The sequence below is a fragment of the Neoarthrinium moseri genome, assembly GCF_022829205.1.
Source record: "Neoarthrinium moseri strain CBS 164.80 chromosome Unknown scaffold15_Wmoseri_CBS_16480, whole genome shotgun sequence".
NCBI lineage: Eukaryota > Fungi > Ascomycota > Sordariomycetes > Amphisphaeriales > Apiosporaceae > Neoarthrinium > Neoarthrinium moseri.
The window spans coordinates 463,788-481,801 of NW_026055129.1; the positions used below are offsets into that span (position 1 = coordinate 463,788).

At 55.9% G+C, this 18,014-nt stretch overlaps 6 protein-coding genes across 6 annotated transcripts; 4 read left to right on the forward strand and 2 right to left on the reverse strand.

The window, feature by feature from the left end:
* Positions 1–158: 158 nt before the first annotated feature.
* On the reverse strand, positions 159–1,228 carry JN550_005170 (uncharacterized protein; the record flags this gene model as incomplete). Its single annotated transcript, XM_049316767.1, has 2 exons — positions 159–461; positions 572–1,228. 2 exons carry the CDS (start codon positions 1,226–1,228, stop codon positions 159–161), a joined length of 960 nt encoding a protein of 319 aa, XP_049172971.1.
* A 1,316-nt stretch (positions 1,229–2,544) lies between these two features.
* JN550_005171 (uncharacterized protein) lies at positions 2,545–5,061 on the forward strand (the record flags this gene model as incomplete). Its single annotated transcript, XM_049316768.1, has 4 exons — positions 2,545–2,732; positions 2,799–3,394; positions 3,562–4,185; positions 4,241–5,061. The coding sequence occupies 4 exons, from the start codon at positions 2,545–2,547 to the stop codon at positions 5,059–5,061; spliced, it is 2,229 nt and encodes a 742-aa protein (XP_049172972.1).
* Positions 5,062–6,900: 1,839 nt separating this feature from the next.
* On the forward strand, positions 6,901–9,765 carry JN550_005172 (uncharacterized protein; the record flags this gene model as incomplete). Its single annotated transcript, XM_049316769.1, has 1 exon — positions 6,901–9,765. The coding sequence occupies one exon, from the start codon at positions 6,901–6,903 to the stop codon at positions 9,763–9,765; it is 2,865 nt and encodes a 954-aa protein (XP_049172973.1).
* A 926-nt stretch (positions 9,766–10,691) lies between these two features.
* Positions 10,692–11,853, forward strand: JN550_005173 (uncharacterized protein; the record flags this gene model as incomplete). The annotated part of the gene is made up of 3 exons (XM_049316770.1): positions 10,692–11,150; positions 11,336–11,457; positions 11,637–11,853. 3 exons carry the CDS (start codon positions 10,692–10,694, stop codon positions 11,851–11,853), a joined length of 798 nt encoding a protein of 265 aa, XP_049172974.1.
* Positions 11,854–12,566: 713 nt separating this feature from the next.
* Positions 12,567–14,357, reverse strand: JN550_005174 (uncharacterized protein; the record flags this gene model as incomplete). Its single annotated transcript, XM_049316773.1, has 4 exons — positions 12,567–13,542; positions 13,623–13,671; positions 14,052–14,265; positions 14,328–14,357. The coding sequence occupies 4 exons, from the start codon at positions 14,355–14,357 to the stop codon at positions 12,567–12,569; spliced, it is 1,269 nt and encodes a 422-aa protein (XP_049172975.1).
* A 725-nt stretch (positions 14,358–15,082) lies between these two features.
* On the forward strand, positions 15,083–16,307 carry JN550_005175 (uncharacterized protein; the record flags this gene model as incomplete). Its single annotated transcript, XM_049316774.1, has 2 exons — positions 15,083–16,085; positions 16,216–16,307. 2 exons carry the CDS (start codon positions 15,083–15,085, stop codon positions 16,305–16,307), a joined length of 1,095 nt encoding a protein of 364 aa, XP_049172976.1.
* Positions 16,308–18,014: the final 1,707 nt, after the last annotated feature.

Sequence of the window (18,014 nt, forward strand, 5' to 3'; positions counted from 1 at the left end):
ATCAGCTAATGGGAACGGGTTGAAAGCATACGGCCAGGGTGGTCATGGCTATATCAATGAATGAGGTTAATACAAATGAAGCTACGATTATGTCCCAGTTCTGTGATTCATCGTCTGCCCATATTTGGCGCACTCGGCCGGTCCTTAGCATCCCTTCTTCACAGTTCGTCAATAAGTCGTCCTCTGTCAGAAGATAGACGAAAGTCAGGAGGCATGCTGCCCGGGTTCTCATTCATATACCTCGTCGTTTCCGCCTGTTCCTTTAGGACACGCTGGACAAAATCCGTCTTCACAGCCCAGGGGATCACGAGTCGGAAAAAGGCGCTGAAGAAGACCGACGCCACCAAGTCCATTCCAGCCTGGAACGCGGGCCGCTGGTGTGCAGGTATGACGATAAACCCGATCAGAGAGGCCAGAGGTCTGATGCTGACGAAGGATGTCAAAGTGCACCAGATGACGCTCTAAAGCTTTTGTGAGCAAACGTCCAGACAAAATCTAGACAAAATTTAGGCACGAAGGGGGATGGATATGGCCTCGAGAGGAGAATAAGAGATTCAAGGCAGAGACTTACAACTTTCAGCTCCACAACGGCCTTGCCAAAATTGCCCCGATGCTTGAACACCATGTTGTCCACGAGATGGTACACGACCTCGCAGATGATCTTGCCGACGCTGAGGTCTAGCACCCACTTGACGAACGTGTTCCACCAGCTCACACTCGAGCGCCGCACCTTGCCCTGCGCGATCCAGCGCTTGACAACCTCCTCCTCCTGGCCCTCGCCGGGCTCCTGGAGCGGCGAGACCGCCTTCTCCCGCAGAGCGTGAGGCTTCTCGTAGTGCAACTCGACGCCGCGCGGCCGCGTCGGGAGCATGCGCTCCAGTAGGAGATGCCAGTAGAACGAGAACGGCACCGTCAGTGCGTAGAGAAGAGCCTGCCGGGGAAGGCTGTGCAGGTAGAAGGGCTCCGAACTCTCTGCTCCAGCCCCTGTTGACGTGGAGAGCTGGCCCGGCGACGTGCTGTTGCCGCTGCTTATGGCAGTGGTGTTGAGACCCAAAGCTGTGTCCCGTGAGCTGGACAATTGGCTGTAGGCATCCGTCAGGTTTTTGACTGCCCCGTCCTCCCACACACTGGTGAAGGCGTCCCGCTCCATCTCATGGATGGCGACCAGGTTCAGCGCAATGAGAACGCTGGTCTGCAGCCAAGCTGCCTGGAGCTTTGAGAGCGGCATTGTGATAGTATTTGCACTCGGATACTCTCCTCTGTCTGGGGCTTGGCGGCGTTCCTGATAGACTATAATGTACGACCCTTTGCGTTGACCTCGATGAGCAGATAATACGGAGAGATTTTGGAGATCTCAACATCGAAGCCCTTCTCAAATAATCAAATTTTCTTTTTGCTTCACGTTTATGCCGTATTCCGGCAAGAACGGGGCCGTTCTGCCTTGCTGTGCCTCCTGCTCCGCTCATTGTCGAGTCCAACCCACCCTAGTGTGGATCCTTCGGTCTTTCTCTGATTTGCGTGTCGAAATACAATAGGCCTCCAAGCAACTCAGCCTTGCCGGTGGCAAGAGTTTGCGATATTGTCTTCTTCCCTTAGAGCATCTTTAGGGGAAGCCGTTAGGCATAACACGGCAAAGATTGTGCGGCTCAAAGCCATACATAAGGGTAGGTACTTTGTATGGCGAACAACCCCGTATTTCTGAAGGACTGGGTCCGTTTAAATATGGGCATGGCAAATCGCTTCACGTCCGCCTCCCAAACGCCTTTGGCAAGTTGTGCGCGAACAGATTATGCTAATTTTGAGCAGTATTGAGCTTTCGGTGAAGATTGATCGGTTCGCTTGGGCCCGCGAAACGACCCACGGGGACATCATGTTTTGAGTATCGCGCATCTGTACAGGAGTGCGACACGATGTTATCTCGGCGGCACATATGCAAATTTTTCTCCAGGTGTTATTCTTGTCGTCAGATCAATGTAGTTATACGCAATAGCATCGGTAGCACAACGATACTCCATAGTATTACCTTGAAAACATCTTCATATGACAATAGTGCGTCTTTGACTCTCGCATTGAATAATGGAGCGACGTTTACTGTACCCCTGCCACTTGAGCTATATTTGATAAGCTACTTTAACGCCTATATGCCAGTATAGCGGTTGAGGTCGTTTGGATATAGCGAGCTGATATCGGGCTCTTCTCGTCACTTGCGGTTGGGTTTTGTAGAACCACTGACATGGCAAACGAGGCTCGAAGCCAGTCTTGCTATGACCAGAAGAGAAGAGAAAGGACAGAGAAGGAACCGAAGTGTACATCTTCTTATGGGCAAAGGAGGTTTTCTAGGTCCCTCAGTCAACCCAACCTTGAGACTTGAGATGACAGGGTCCAAGTGCCTGGGTACCCCACGATTTCTCCGCACTCCGCATTTGCGACAGCCGGGTCAGAGAGGTGCCGGAACCAATCAACGTTGCTGCAGACTCGTAGCCCAGAGGACTTTGGGCTTCACCCGACGGGTATTTAATCGAAGCTGAGCCCTACGCACCCTGCATGGCTTCATGCAATACGGACTTTGACCATCGTGCCAGAACTGCCGAAGATGTCATGGTGACTGCTGGTGAGAAGCCACTGGAGCCGGACGTCGGAGAGGTCGAGCACGCCCGGCCACGGAAACGGACGTGGAGAGCGTGCGACAAGTGCTCTATACAGCGCGCAAGATGCGACGGCGCCCACCCCTGGTGAGCATATGCATATCTCCTTCCATACAATTGGATGCGCAGATCTAACCTTCTTTCTGGAATCAGCCGCCGGTGTGAAGGTGAGTCCGTTCCCCAGGTCTTCCACCCAAAGGACGCATACGCAGAAGGCTGGCTAAACATCTCAGACTATGGGTATACGTGCTCCTATGACAGGCCGGTCAAGAAACGTGGTCGCACGCGCATGTCCACGCTGGCTGAGATCAATGTTGCCACAGCTGGAAGAGAGAGTCTGGAACATGCATCAACGCGCATGCCGTCGGCTTCGACGAACTCTTCGCTTTCGTTCCTCGTTGATGCGGTGAACGATGGCAGCACCAACCCTCACCAAGCTGACTCTGCCGAAACCAGGAGTAGCAAAGATCTTGGGGAATCACATGACTGTGGTGATCTCGGTGATGATCGGTTGAGCATCTCTTCAAGGCCATCGCCCAGTTTTGTAGGGCGATCTTCGGTGAGCACCGTAGGGGTGCCCTGTCGATATCGTGTGCTTGGTCCAGTACTCCCCTATCTCGACGATATCATCTCGGTCCCAACTGCGTGTGACCTTTTCGACGTATTCCTTACAGATCCGGGAAGCTCCTTGTTTCGCTATGCTCCTCCGTATATACTCACCCGCATTTTCCGTAGGAAGTCGCTTCTAGGTGAGTGCTGGTTCCCACATGTCTATTTTACGTGGATGGTTGAGATTTGGGTCGAATACCACAAGCCACTCAGTGCAAGTTGACGTGGTTGGCGAGGCCGTGAATGTCGAGCAGCAGCCCCTTTCCCATTCCTTGAAGAACAAGAATCTGACGGTATTGCTTGTTAGATCCCACAAACCCTCGCCCAGTCTCTGCAGCATTGCTTGCCACAATCCTGTGGTGTTGCGCCCAAGCGGCGGAGGTACCATCATTGCTCTTACCGGGAGCGAGGAGGCGAACCACAAAGGCTCTGTATGACTTAGCTGTCGCCTTGATAAACGAGAGAACAGAAAACCATTATTGGATGCGCGATGCTCAAACGGCGTCGGAACTGGCTGCGGTGAACACTGGGGAGAAAGGGCCACGAGCCTCCTTACCTGCAGAAGGACACGACGATGACATTGAGAGCCTACTCGGCGCCGTAGATGATGTCTTAACCTTCACGCTTCTCTGTGTCGCAGTTTCTGGAGGTGAATTCAAAGCCGACTGCCAGGAGTGGTGGCATCGGGCCACTCGAACTTCGAGATCACTCGGCTTGCATCGCGAGGATGAGCCCTGCGCACTGCTTGGAGCAGTCTGCTTGAAGCCTCTTTGTTCTTGTCGGATGCAGTCCCGAACACCAACGTTGGCTTTCCTCGAAGCTAAGGAGGAAAGGAGGAGAGCATTCTGGTTACTATATTGCTTAGATCGGCACCTAGGCCTTTCATTCAACCGGACCCTTCATATTCCGGACTCATATGTAGAGGTCTACGGTATGTACTCTCCATGAAAGACTACTCGCGATTTCTTGAAGTTAACGCTTCCAAGCTCCTCTGCCGGAAGCCATGTGGGAAGAGCTGGACGAACTGCCCGACATCGCCCATTTCACACGCATCCTTGGCCCTCCAACAAGTATTTCCGGTACGAGCTTCTTTGAATACTTCTTACCACTTATGGTGATCCTGGGCGACATCATTGAACTGCACCACGGGCGGCAACACCCTCGATTTTGCAGCTTCGCCACACCCGATGCCGCTGCCCTCATCGAGCAAGAAATACAAAACTGCGAAGCTAGTCTAGGACTCCTCGAGTCTGAAGCCCACATGCATAGTCGCGATAACCGCCATCGTACCAACGAAGTCCACTTGGTCATGGCATACGCCACACACATTATACGAGTGCTTCAAGTCCTACTTTACAGCAAATGGGACCCTATCAGCATGCTGGACAATGACGATGGCTGGATTTCTACTGAGGACTTCTCCAGGTGCGCATCCTACGCCATCGCCGCGTCGGAGGCAGTGTCACGGATCCTCGAACTGGACCCAGAACTGGCGTTCATGCCCTACTTGTTCGGGATATACCTACTTCAGGGCAGCTTCATCCTCCTCCTGTTTGCCGACCGCATGCCGCAGCTTGGCCTGAACCAGAGCGTGGCCCAGGCGTGCGAGACCGTCATTCGGGCCCATGAAGTGTGTATTGTGACGCTGAGCACCGAGTTCCAGAGGAGTTTCCGCCGAGTTGTGAGGTCTACATTGTACAGTGTTCGGGGGATCAGCGGGGAGGAATTAGAGGAGTACAAATTGATGAGACGGCGGGTCCTCTCCCTGTATCGTTGGACCAAAGGCGCCAGGGGTTTGGGAATATGAGCAGAGTTGTTCCTCTTGAAATGCCTGAGGCGATCACTGCACCTTTGTTCAGAACGACGTACACACATACTGGATCGCGAAACATATGACTTGGCGATGGATAATCCCGAACGCCACACTAACTAGCTCGTTCAAGATAGTCGGGCAGCCCTAGACTGTACGTAGCCTCTGGGGTGCCTCCCACATGGTTTTCTCGGTCCATCAATTAGGAGCTGACCCGCTGTGTACTGTGTAGGTAGGCACCTTTGCTGCTGTCCTAGGTCCGCAACTTTGCTATTAGTTGAACCTAGGACTGGCGGAGAAGGCAATCATAAATCTCGGAAATATAGTTCGCACCGGGCCCCTCTAAATGTCTAAATGCGGGCGGCGCTTGCAAGCTGAGGCCACAAGCGCTGAATGGCGCCGCCCCTACTGCAGACTGCACTACCACGGTGCGGTAACTACGGCTGATGTGCAACTTGCATAAATCCAACAGGGGCCGGGGTGCTCTGTTGGCAGCCTTCAAGTTTCTGGTGACAGGATTAACTTAAAGGCCAACTCATACAGCTTTGCTGGCTCAAGCGTTGCACGTTTGTCAGGCCCATCCATTTCTCTGTGGGTTCCATGCAAAGAAAACGCAATCTCATGTGGGCGAGCGAGATTAGTTAGGTGCCGAGTTTGCACAATTGCAAGCAGGCTCCCCCTGGAGCCGATCCTCGCGTCCCTGGAGCAGGGTGTCTTCAATACATTGGCAAGACTGGAATTGGGGGCTCCACGCGTTGCTGAGGCGCGACGGAGTTTGATGCGACGATGGCACCGGAGAGACGGTTGGCCATGGCGGCCCCTGTCGGCATGAATGTGATAGGCTGCAGGTCGTGGAAACGGGGACGTCGTTTGGCTTCCGCGATTAACCTGTGTTTCGCGCATGAATTACGGGAGGCCAACCCCAAGCTCTTGCTCAACCCAATCTTTGTCCGGCCCATCCTCTGGCGGCGTGCGCAGCAGCAGCAGCAGCAGCAGCAGTAGGGCCCTTCGAAGTTCGGGCGGACGTGAGAATGGGACTGGGACTGGGTCGGTTGCGCCCATGAACTTTGGATCATTTCCTTCCCTCCGCTGCGTCCTACTACCCCCAGGCGCAGTCAGTCGGATGATCTGTCACAGGGACTCAGGTCAAAAGCCAGCGCATGCTGCATTACTGCATCCCGCAGTCATCAGTCTGGTTGGTGCTTGAACGGCCCTTGGCTTTGCGACCTGCCCGTCCCTCCTACATGCGGGCAGCCTCTTCTTGTTTCCGCGACATCATTCATTGCTCCCCGTAACCTTCCTATACTCTCTACCTGTCACTGCATTGATCTTCCTTCTCTGCATGGACCTTTCTTGTCACTCTTTACAGACGCTGCAAAATACGGAAAAAGGACAAAAAAGAAATCCTCAACACCGTAAGGTAGCACACGTCACCCGTTCCCATACACTCTCCCACCTTTAGCCTCATCTACCATTACCGCCGGTCCAGCAGCTGCCCGTCGCGACCGAGACACCTCCTTTGCCGAACACAGAATTTGCCAGAACTTGCCGCACAGCTCCTGGAAGGTGCCGACCCGAGCGTCCTTGTGTGGCACGACTTCCACGGCAACCAGGAATCGGCTGGTTGAGGGGCAGGCATCCAAGAGCTGGGGAAATGAAAGCCAGCAAACGCACACGAACGCTTAGACTGTCGGCGATGGATGAACATAGCTGAAGCAATCTCTCGCAACCTGCTACCACCGCTCCGCCAACTCCCGCTGGAGATGGATGTCTGAGACGAATGCTCAAAGAGACGCCCACATCGCAAACACCAGATACTAACACACAGCTAAAACCATGGCGGACCCAAGCCTGCTGCCGCCGCCTGCGAGCCCGCCCGGCCAACGAGCGACGATGCGCCGGCACCTTCGAACCACCTCCCTATCTCCCACTCGACAACGTCCCGGAGATGCGCTGCTCTCCCGCCTTTCGCCAACGTCAGCGGTCGAGGCGCTCCGGGTCCCTTCAGGTGATCTGAAGGCTTGCCTCGACGACGCCTCAGCCTCCGAGCAGCATTTCGCCATGAGGACCGCTGTCGCCTCGAAAAAGATCCACGACTGGCTGGATGAGTTGTCGGGGTGGCCCTGGCCCAAGGAAAGCACATCTGCTGGCTTTGAGATGCCTCCAGCTAAAAGACGGAAGACATCAGGACCTCCCGAAGCAAATTTGGAGCAGGGGCTAGGCCAGGGCTCACAGCCAACTGTTGAGCCGCAAGTTTCCTACCTGGGCAGCCTCCCCGCGAACGACGTCATTCACTACGAGGTCAGGGTCGAACAGATTCAGAAGGACATGGACGCGCTTGACCTGGAGGAAATCAAGTTCCAAGTGTTGCATCATCACATCATGCCTTTGTCTCGACCAGGCACCCCCTTTTCAGACGCTGGAATGTCTGTTGCCAGTTCGATATCGTATACCAAGATGGAGGATATTACAGCTGTGATCACGGCTATAACGGTGCAAGCACTGCCAAACTTGACCAGACTCTCTAGATTACTAAACACCTGGAGTGTTCGGATAATCGTGCTGAAAAAAGTGCCATCTGTGCTTGCTATGATTGCGGACGCCGAGGTTGCGCTCGAATCGGGGTGGAACGCGATTAGACTCGAAGCCACAGCGAAGGGCTCGATGGGAAACGGCAGTTCCGCCACGCTCGTACGAAAGGACTTTGAGGTTATGCATTCTGTCCTGCGACAGAAAGTGGCGCAACCGGGTCGAGATCTGGACTTCATGCTGGATGCTTTGGAAGGCAAGAGGGATACATTACCAGACGACTGGCTCGATCGAATGGATGCCGTGGAGAAGAACTACGCCGAGTGGGTGGCAACAGCCGAACGTCGCGTCCGCGAGGGAGAGTTATCTGAGATATATGGGCCCCCCAATTCAGATGCGCTTCCATCCACGCCACAGACTCCTCAGCCAAAAGTCCGGATTCAACCGCCAAGTCCGACTAAGGATCGAACTGAGACAAAAAAGCCCAGTGATGTGCGTATACTGGTTAAGGAGCCAAGTAACGACATACCTGGGTCAGTCAACCAAGTTCTTGACATCAGCAAGAGTGCGGCCCACCAGAAGGATGTTGATTCGGGAGTGGCCGTCGAGGATCCCAGTCTTGACTTTGGTAGCGAGAATGTTGGAAGTCGAGGTTCAGCTGCTGGGCGTACTGTCCCAGATCTCGACGGATCGGCTGAGAGGCACGACGGCCAGGAGACAAAGCACGCTCTGTCCGAGTTGGATCACAACATTGTTCGTGTAACACCCGCCGAGTCATTGGCACCGAGCCCTCATCTGTATCGAAAAGCAAGTCCAGATGCGGAAGCGGAATACTCATTCCTGGAATCCGTCAACGAGGAAGATGAAGAAGATGAACTTGATCTCCCCCCTGCGCGGTTCGTGCCCCGGAAAGGAAGCCACGAGTCACTTGCTTCGACCGTCCTCCACGATCCTGTCAGCGAATTGGCCTATTCAGACAATAGTCCTTTCAGGGAAGAGTCCGTTGAGCATGAGCTTCCTCGTCTACCTGATCCGGATGAGCCCTTCTCAAGCGATGCTCTAAGTCCTCCCAGCTCCCCACCATTACGATACAAACCAAGGACTACCTCTGTATCGTTCAATGAAATCCCAGAGATCTCCGAACTGCCCGAAGAAGAGGAAGTTACCCCACCCAGAAGTCCCTTCGAGCCGGCCGACGTGTACGACCCCGAGAGCTCGTTCGATTATGGCACGCAAACGCCTAGCCAGATGAGTGTCATCAGTGAAGGCGGCGACGACCTGCATCAACAGATCAGAGCAGTCCTCAAGAACATTCCGAACAAAATCCGCCTGTCTACAAAGCCGTCTGCGATCAACCTAAACCCACCAGACCTGCAGCTTCCTTCGCGGCCGAAGGCCAGAAGCTCAGAACCCTTCCGTCGAAGCGGATCCGCTCTATCGACCAGATCAACCATGTCTTCTCGTTCAGGCACCCCGTCGTGGCTTCTAGCACCCGCGAGGGCCCCGCGTCCGCACTCAAGGGCACAGGACGCGAAGACTTATTATCTCTCTCGTTCGCCCAACGAAGCTCCTATGAAGCTGCTTGTCCGTTGCGTGGGGGAGAACGGTGAGCGCGTGATGGTCCGCGTAGGCGGTGGTTGGGCCGACCTAGGTGAATATCTCAAAGAATATGCTATCCACCACAGCAGTCGCTCGAAGGGTGAGGGCAAGGTGGAAGTCAAAGACTCATCAACCTTGTCCGCAGGCAGGCTTGGTTCCAGCCCGCCTAGTAGGCCTGGATCCGCGCTTGACACTCCAATGACACCCCTTGCTGTCCGCAAGACTAGAAAGAGTGTGGGCGAAGAGGGCTCATCGAGGCTTCCAGCCACACCGATGACACAAACTACGAACCGCTCTGATACGCCATCATCCGATGCTTCCAACGGATCTTACACCTCCCGAGCTGCCACCAACCCAAACAGCAGCATTCTTGGTATGTCGGGCCCACATCCCAAGAAGGCGAGAGCGCTCAGCGAGGAGAGCCGCCAGTGGGTCGAGGATGTCAAGAACAAGGTCCGCACCGCTAGTGGCGAGCAGCGGAACGCCCAAGAGACGGCACAGACGGAGGGAAAATTCGGCGAAATGGGCAAGGTCGGAGGAACGAAAAGGTTGTTCAGGAAGAGCTTTGCTTAGGTCATGACATGGGTCAGGGACGATGAACGCCGATACGATATGATATCCACTTGAGTTGTACTTGGCGCAGCGACATTTGGGGCGCGATGATGGGCGGATAGCAGACCTCTGTCTGTATGGCTCACTTTTCCTCTTTTCACACCTTTTACACACACATTCTCTCTCTCCCCCTACACATCTCCTACTGTTGATAAGGATGACTTCGTCCGCACATACCCATAACTGTTACTCCGGGCCCGCATACGGCGCTCTACTGAATGCATATACCAATGTCAAGGAAAATTATTCCCAAAACCAAGTGTTTTATTGGTGACTGCTGCGAACCATCGCCGTAACAAAGGCGTGAGGGATGTACCTGAACGAGTACCGTGTTGCGTCCCTAGATTTTCATGTTCACGCCGGTGTTTTGGGTAGAAATGCCAAACCCTATAAGCGGATAACTTTGCAGGTCTCGAGGCCTAGGATAATATCCCGCTTCTCAGGTTGAACCGAGCATGCACGGTTGCTGCGTCTGAGATCTCCACGGTTCGTTTGAGCCGGAGACAAGTTCCCTAATCCCGGCACCTACAGGGGACTGACTGGCTTGTTGCTTAACTCCGTCGACAGCTACCTAGAGGCACTCGCTCCGGGATATGGGCTTTTTATTTTGCAACCGTTCCGCAGGAACGGTGTTTATGTTCCTCCTCTACTGATGCATTGTTCTAAACGCAACTTTTATAGTACATGACTCGTCTCACTGTGTATCCTAGGTCAACCTATACTAACCAGCGGTATCGTATAAGCAACCACACATCCAAGTCCTTAGAAGCCATGACAGACAAGCTCGTCTGCCTAATTACAGGTATAGTCCCAGCATGCCCTTCCTCAACCTAAATCCTAGACCAACCAAACCCAGCCTCACCTCTCCCCTCCCCTCCATCAGCATCATGGTCTCCTCATACCAACCCCTATTGTTCTCAGGCGCAAACCAAGGCCTCGGCTACGAAGCCGCCCGCGCCCTCCTGCAGACGCCCGGCCCAGACGGACTGAGCCGGTACCACGTGCTGCTGGGATGCCGCGACGCAGCCAAGGGCCGGGCGACGGCGGCGGAGCTGGAGGGCCTGGCCCCGGGGTCCGTGACGCCGCTGCTGCTGGACGTGACGTCGGAGGCGACGGTGGCCGCGGCCGCGGCCGAGGTGCGCGCCCGCTTCGGCCGCCTCGACGTCCTCGTCAACAACGCCGGCGTCATCAGCCAGGCCGCGAGCGCCGGGGAGCGGCTCGAGGCCGCCTGGGACGTCAACGTGCGCGGCGTCGTGCGCGTGACGGAGGCGTTCCTGCCGCTGCTCCTGCCGCCGTCGGGCTCAGGAGCAAGGCGGGAGGGACGGTTGGTTTTCGTGGGGAGTAGTGTGCGTGGTCTTCTCTTTTCCCATTCTGCCCACCGGTGTCATTCCATGCCCCTTTTGGGGGCTCCTCTTGTTTTCTGTCATCGTGGTGTTGTTCCTGCAAACTTGACGGCCACGTCTGCACCTTGAACCAACCCAGTGTTGACTATTCGGGTGGAGCCCTTCTCTGACATCGATATATCGAGCAGATGGGTTCCCTGACCGGATCCGCGGACCCTAACTCTCGTTATTACAAGTCCGTGACGGGTGCCAGCCCCATGGAGTATCGCGTTTCCAAGGCGGCTCTCAACATGGTGATGCTCGAGTACTGGTGAGTTTCCATGATCCGCCCTGGTGCAGCGGGTTCAGGACAAGCTATGGGCAGAGGAAAAAAAGAGAATCAAAGAAAGGCAGGGCTCAGGATCCAGAGCTTTCCCCCCTCGCCTTCAAAGCCCCAGTTTTCACGAGAGGTGAGCAGAAACAACTAAGCTTATGCTCTTCGCAATCTAGGAAGAAGTACGGAATCCACGAGGGCGGGCCTCTGCGCGTCTTCACGGCGGATCCGGGCCCAAACGCCACCAACTTCATGGGCGATGCCGAGCACGGCCGCCGGATGGGGCTGCCGGGACCCGAGGTTGGCGCTCAGCAGTTGGTCAAGTGCGTCACTGGGGAACGGGACGGGGGGGAGGGCAAGATGTGGGGGGCGTACGGGGAGAGTCCATGGTAAAGAAATGATAAGGGGGCCCCGGCATGTTAGGGCAACATGTAGAGGTCCAGGCAAGGTGCTATGCGCGAGAGGCTGAAATGTCGTTTTCTAAGAACTCTTTCAGCGGAGACGGGGATGGGGCGAAACATTCAGCTTGCCTGGGTAATCAAGTTCGATATGTGCTATACACTTTCTAGCTCTACCAGGCCAGCGATGATGTTCATGGCAAGCTGGCGGGACTCGCTGACACCCATATGCATTTTGACCTCTTGCCGGAGCTACAGCTAGATAAGCTTTACCAAGTAATGCATTTGAATGCTACTAAAACAAAGTCTGATGGAATAACGAATTGGCTTTGATTCTTCACGTTAGAGAACTCTCAAGGGCCACGCCATGTCCTCGATCTGAGCCTAGTCGTCACTTACAGGTCCTGCCTATGCATGAATATAATGGGCCCAGTATTCTTGCATGATAAACACAGCCATTCATCAGAATTGGAGGGACACAGTGTTGAAGACAACGATTTCACCAACAGAGCGTTAGAATCATTGTCAAGGGCACGTATGATTGGTAATCAGTCTATTTGTGACTGGTTCCGGAATCTATTGCGTTATCAAGAGGGCAGACTTGCTTTTCAAGTCCATGATTTTCATTCCCAATCCACACACATTTACCGTAAGACTCATCAGCACATGATCATTTGACACCGCCTTTCCGCTACACCTTGCACCAGCTTATTTGAAGACCTTGCCCTGGGCGTGGGGGTACTCCTTGCCGTTGACGGTGACGGGAGCATCCCACTTCCACATGGACTCGACGAAGGCGCGGTCCTCGGCGCTCTCGGGGTCGAGCTTGGCAAAGTCGTAGCTCTCCCAGTCGGGGGCGACGTCAAAGGCGTGGACGGCGTTGTCGCCACGGATGAGGAAAGCACCCTCAATGACGGAGTCGTTGTCCTGGCCGTAGACGGAAGCGCATCCGAAGATGAACTTGCGGGAAGCCTCGAGACGGGTGAAGAAGCCACCAATCAGGTTGCTGGACATGAAGAGCTTGGTGAGCTCGTCGTTGTACTTGTACTTGACGCTCCAGATGGTGTACTCGTCCTTGGGGACCTTCTCCCAGAAGTACTTCATGGACTCGGCCTCATCGTTGTTGGAGTAGAATCGCTTCCACTCGTCGATGGGGTAGGTAGCGCGGGGCAGCAGCTCGATGGGGTGCTTGGCCTTGGGCTCGGCGGGGCGGTCATCCTCGTCCTCCTCGTCGTTCTTGGGCTTGGGGGCGGCCTTGGGCTGCTCCTTCTTCTCCTTCTTGGGCTGGTCCTTCTTGGGGGCGACGTTCTCGAGGGCGGGCTTGTCGAGGAGCTCGAAGGGGTGGGCAACGTCCGAGTAGACCTTCTGGTTGTAGACGGTCTCGTACCAGCGAGAGACGTTGGGGTTCTTGGCGCGCCACTCCTTGCCGAAGAAGAACTGGAAGCCGCGGGAGATGATGCCGACGGCGAACAGGTCGGCGAGGGTGATGCGCTCACCGACGAGGAAGGTGTTGTTCAGCAGGTGCTGCTCAACGACGGCGATGGCCTTGGCGGCACCCTTCTGGGCGTCGTCGATGGCCTTCTTGTTGTAGGCGTCCCATCCCAGAAGAGGGCGGTACCAGGCACCGAGGTTGGGCAGGACCTCCATGTTGAAGAAGGACAGCCACTTCAGGATGGAGGCGTAGCTGAAGGCGGGAGGATTAGCATTTTATCGACAACAGGGAGGAGAGCAGCGGCTTGGGGCCGGCGCTGAGGGTGTACATACTCCTGCTTGGTCTTGCCGAGGAGAGTGGTCTTCTCATTCTGGGAAGTGACTACAGACAGACGCAGGTTAGCAAGGCCATCATAACCGGAAAGGTCTGTGCGATATGAAGCGACGACAGTGTAGCAAAGGTCAGAGAGTAGAACCGGTATCCTCAAAGAGTTATTCAGATAGGGATAACTGTTAGAATATTCTAGGTCATCATAGCAATGCGATCAACGATCGACGGCGCGGCGTGTCGGCGTGCGTGCACGCGCGCGCCCAGTCAAGCCGTGGCCAGCCCAGTCCATCCTCGTCGCCAAAACTAGCCGTGATGGCGAGCGAGGCTGGGCTGGACTGGCTGTTTGGTGGGTTCGTGGGTTGGTTGGGCAGTAGTGGGCCGCGGGGCAGAACAGGAAGCAGAAACGGGAAAAACAAGGGAGAAAAGCTTACGGTAGATGGCAATGGCGATGGACTCGGTCAGGACGTAGCCGTCGGTGCCAACGAAGACGGGGACCTTGGACAGGGGGTTGTACTTGAGGAACTCGGGGGTGGGCTTGGTGGTGTCGACGACGACGGTCTCGAGGTCCAAGCCGTTGGCCTTCGCAACCGCGAGGATGGCGGTGGTGCGGGGGTTGCGCTGCGGCGGCGGCAACGAGTTAGCCAACTGCACGATGCGATGGAGGGAAAGCTCTATCTCGCACAACGAGAGGCTGCAGTGCGTCTTACCTCCTTGGTGAAGATCTTGCCGAAAGACATGATTGCGGTGTTCTTGTCTTCTCTGTGGTGTTTGGGAGGGGGAGATGATGGAGGGGGGAAAGATGCCAGACAGCAGCTGGAGGACGAGAGAAAGAGGCGGGCAGAAAAAATCACCTCTCTTCTGAAATTTTCGGGCGAGGACCCCTCACTGGGCAGGCAAGAGGCGGGGGACGCTCTTTATTTTTTATTTTTTTAGTGGGCTGGCTGGGCTGGTCTCAGTGGGCAATTGGGCAGGGTGGGCGACAGGCAGTACCTACTACCTAGCTCAGGCAGGCAACGGGAACCAAATGGCGGGGTGACTCAAAGGCGGTCTGGTCTGCTATGTACACGAGTTGCAGTAAGTTACAGTACAGCGCCCAGTGGTTGGTCGCCCCAGGGAAGGTTGCCAGGCACGCCAGGTGCCCAGGCCGTCGTCGAGGCGGCCAGGCGGAGGCTGTCCATCAGCCACGGGCGTGGCGGTGCTTCCACAGGCGCCTCTGCAGCTTCAGCCACTTTTGGGGGGTCTGGCCACGGCGCGGTCCTCGGCCGGCGTGCACGGGTCTTTGCTCCCGTGTCGTCCTGGAAAAACTTGTGGTCATGGTGAGATCTCCCTCATCCTGGCACCGAGCGACACAGAGAGCGCCAGCGAGACGTCGACACCCCGGGGGAGACGCCCGCGACACACCACACGCACAACCACCGAATCGACCCTCCCAATTGACATGCCGACGGCGCGATAGCCCGCCATGTCCTCGCTAAGATACACCGTCCGCTGTCTTAGGGACATCCGGCCAACCCCCAGGCCGCAATGGCACCCGCCAGCAGCAGCGGCCACCACCGCCACGGCCACCACCGCCCTGCCCTACAGGCCGAGGATACACCAGACCGCGAGGACCCTGTCCACGACGGCGTCGAGGCCCGCCGACCTCAACAACGACATCACGAAAGAGCCCCCGCCTGGTTGGAATGAGTTCCAGGGAGCTGTCGCTGCCACTGACGCCGACGCCGACGCCGACGCCGGCTCCTATCCCGACTCCAGCTCCAGCTCCAGCTCCAGCTCGAGTTCCAACTTCGGCGCCCTCGAGGCCGCCAGCGCCGTCGCCGCCACCCCCTTCGCCCGTGCCGTTCCCGTCTCGCCCTCCTACTTCTCCCGCAAGCCCATCTTCAACGACAGCTATGTCGTCGTCCAGGACCTGGCCCGCAAGTACGCCCGCCTGCCCGTCCTGCCGCGCGACAAGGTTGCCCCGACCGCCTGGCGCACCAAGGAGCAGTACCGCCTAGCCATCGGCGAGCACGTCAAGGGCCGCGACTACGCCGAGTGCATGAAGCTGGTCAAGCGCCTCAACCAGATCCATCCCGACCTGATGCCCGCCGAAGTCCTCGCCGGCCTTGCCCCTTTTAAGCGCGAGGTCAACTTCTACCTCAACAAGCCAAAGGTCCTGCCCATCGACCGCTTCGGCCGCTCCCACGCCGTCGGCAAGCGAAAGAGCTCCATCGCCCAGGCCTGGGTCGTCGAGGGCACCGGCGAGGTCCTCGTCAACGGCAAGCCCCTCAGCGACGCCTTTGGCCGCATCCACGACCGCGAGAGCGCCGTCTGGGCCCTCAAGTCCACCGAGCGCATCGACAAGTACAACGTATGGGCCAAGGTCCAGGGCGGTGGCACCACCGGCCAGGCTGAGGCTCTGACGCTGGCCATCGCAAAGGCCCTCTGCGTGCATGAGCCCGCCCTGAAGAACCCACTCAGACGAGGTAAGTCACATCCATACTCGCCTCCTCCCCATGCCAAGAGACGGACATTGCTTTTGTGTCCCTACATCACCCGCTGGACGATATCCGCTCTCCGCCCCTCTTCATAGACCTATGCTAACGCCTTCGGCAGCCGGGTGTATTACGCGGGATCCCAGAAAGGTGGAGAGAAAGAAGCATGGCCATGTCAAGGCTCGCAAGATGCCCACATGGGTCAAGCGATAGACGGGATTCGGGTTCGAGTCGGGCCAAGTCAAGGCCGTCAAGCCGGCTTCATCACCAGCATTATCAAGTCAGGCAAACACGACATGTATTTTTTTTGGGGGGGGGGGGCATCGCACTGGGATACGGTTACGCTCTCCTGTGCAATTGGATGATGCCACGTTCTGCTTCGAGGGCACGGTGCTCATCACCAAGCCTCTAGGTCCGAACCTCTTCCTCGGACGCCCGAGTTTGGATCCTAGATAACCCATGACGGTTTCACAGCGTGGAATGAACGGCATCGCCGGGCTGAATAGAGCCCATGTTTAGAGACAATAGAGGTGTGACGATAGGGAAATCAGCTGTATACAATCTTCAATGTAGCAATATGTAACTCCATGTACCCGTATTACCGTTGAGACAAGACTGCTCAGTGCTCGTCCGAAATTGCAATATCATGCTGCCGCAGACGACCGGGGGCCCACTCAGGACACGCCGGCGAAACGGAACCGAGACTAGTTGGTAACTGGTGACCAGCTCCCCCCATTCGCGACGTTGCGTCACACACGAGGGAGGGAGCCCAGCTGCGGTGCGTGCGAATTAACTTGCTTGCGAAACGGCGTCCCACGGCCCTGTGCTGCAATCGGCGAGTCCGTTCAGCGCGGTTTGTCGCTTTGCAATCTACCTGCGCGGCGACTAGCTTCGCCCCAGACTAACAGGGCGACTAGCAAACCGGCGCGCGTCGAGCGCAATCAACCACCCGATCCGGGAAAGGCATGCTAGTTGAACACTCTCTGGCACGGGCCAGGACAGACAAGGGGGGAGAGAAGGACCATGATTTGCGGTGACCCGGGTACGGGTTAGGATGTATCAGGTATCTCGAGAGAGAAGGTTGCGAGAAAGGGGATACCGAATACTGACGTAATTTGCTTTGGGGTTTGCTCATTATGGTCTTTGCTGGCGTTCAGACGTTTCGGACCGTGCAAGCTGAAGACCGCAAAGATTACGGCTTCTGGCGGGTGACTTGATGCGACTCGGCGCGCCGTCGGCATGCGTAACAGTTCATGTGGCTTCAGTCATCCAAAAACGGACAGGTTCATCTTCTAATCTCGACCCAGCCATCCAAGCACTAGTCGACTGAATATCCAGGTACCTTTGTAACCAATATGTACACGTGATGGCAGCCATCCCGGAAGTATGTTCGCTCGCTGAGACTTTGGGGGGAGATGTGATTTAGTGACGCATCTCCTTGATGTTTCTGATGGGATAACTGACCCGCAGGCTGGAAAGGCCGTCTGATCCAAGGGGTTGAGGGCGGCTGTTGAGGGTTCCTTCACCGACTTTGATACCTGCGTAACCCCTGGCCTACTACAGTAGTATGTTCAGTCATCTAAAGTCCAGCGAGACGCTTGTCATCTTACATCCTGGACCAACCATTCAATATCACGTGTGACTGTACTTGATGGTGCTTCTCGCAACATTAGTAGACTGCAGAAAGGCTTCAGGTTGAACTTTTCTACTTGGCTAATGGGTAGATTACAAGAATACAAACAAAACAGCAATGCCCGCCTCGACCCTCGGCTTCTAGTTTCCTCCGTCGTCTGCAGGATAGATAGCTTACCTACCGACGCGGAATATCCAATCTGATCTCGTACAAATATCATGAATGTGTATGTAAGATCAGAGACTCACTACCACCTTGCAGTCACACCCGAGGGGTACTCAATAAGG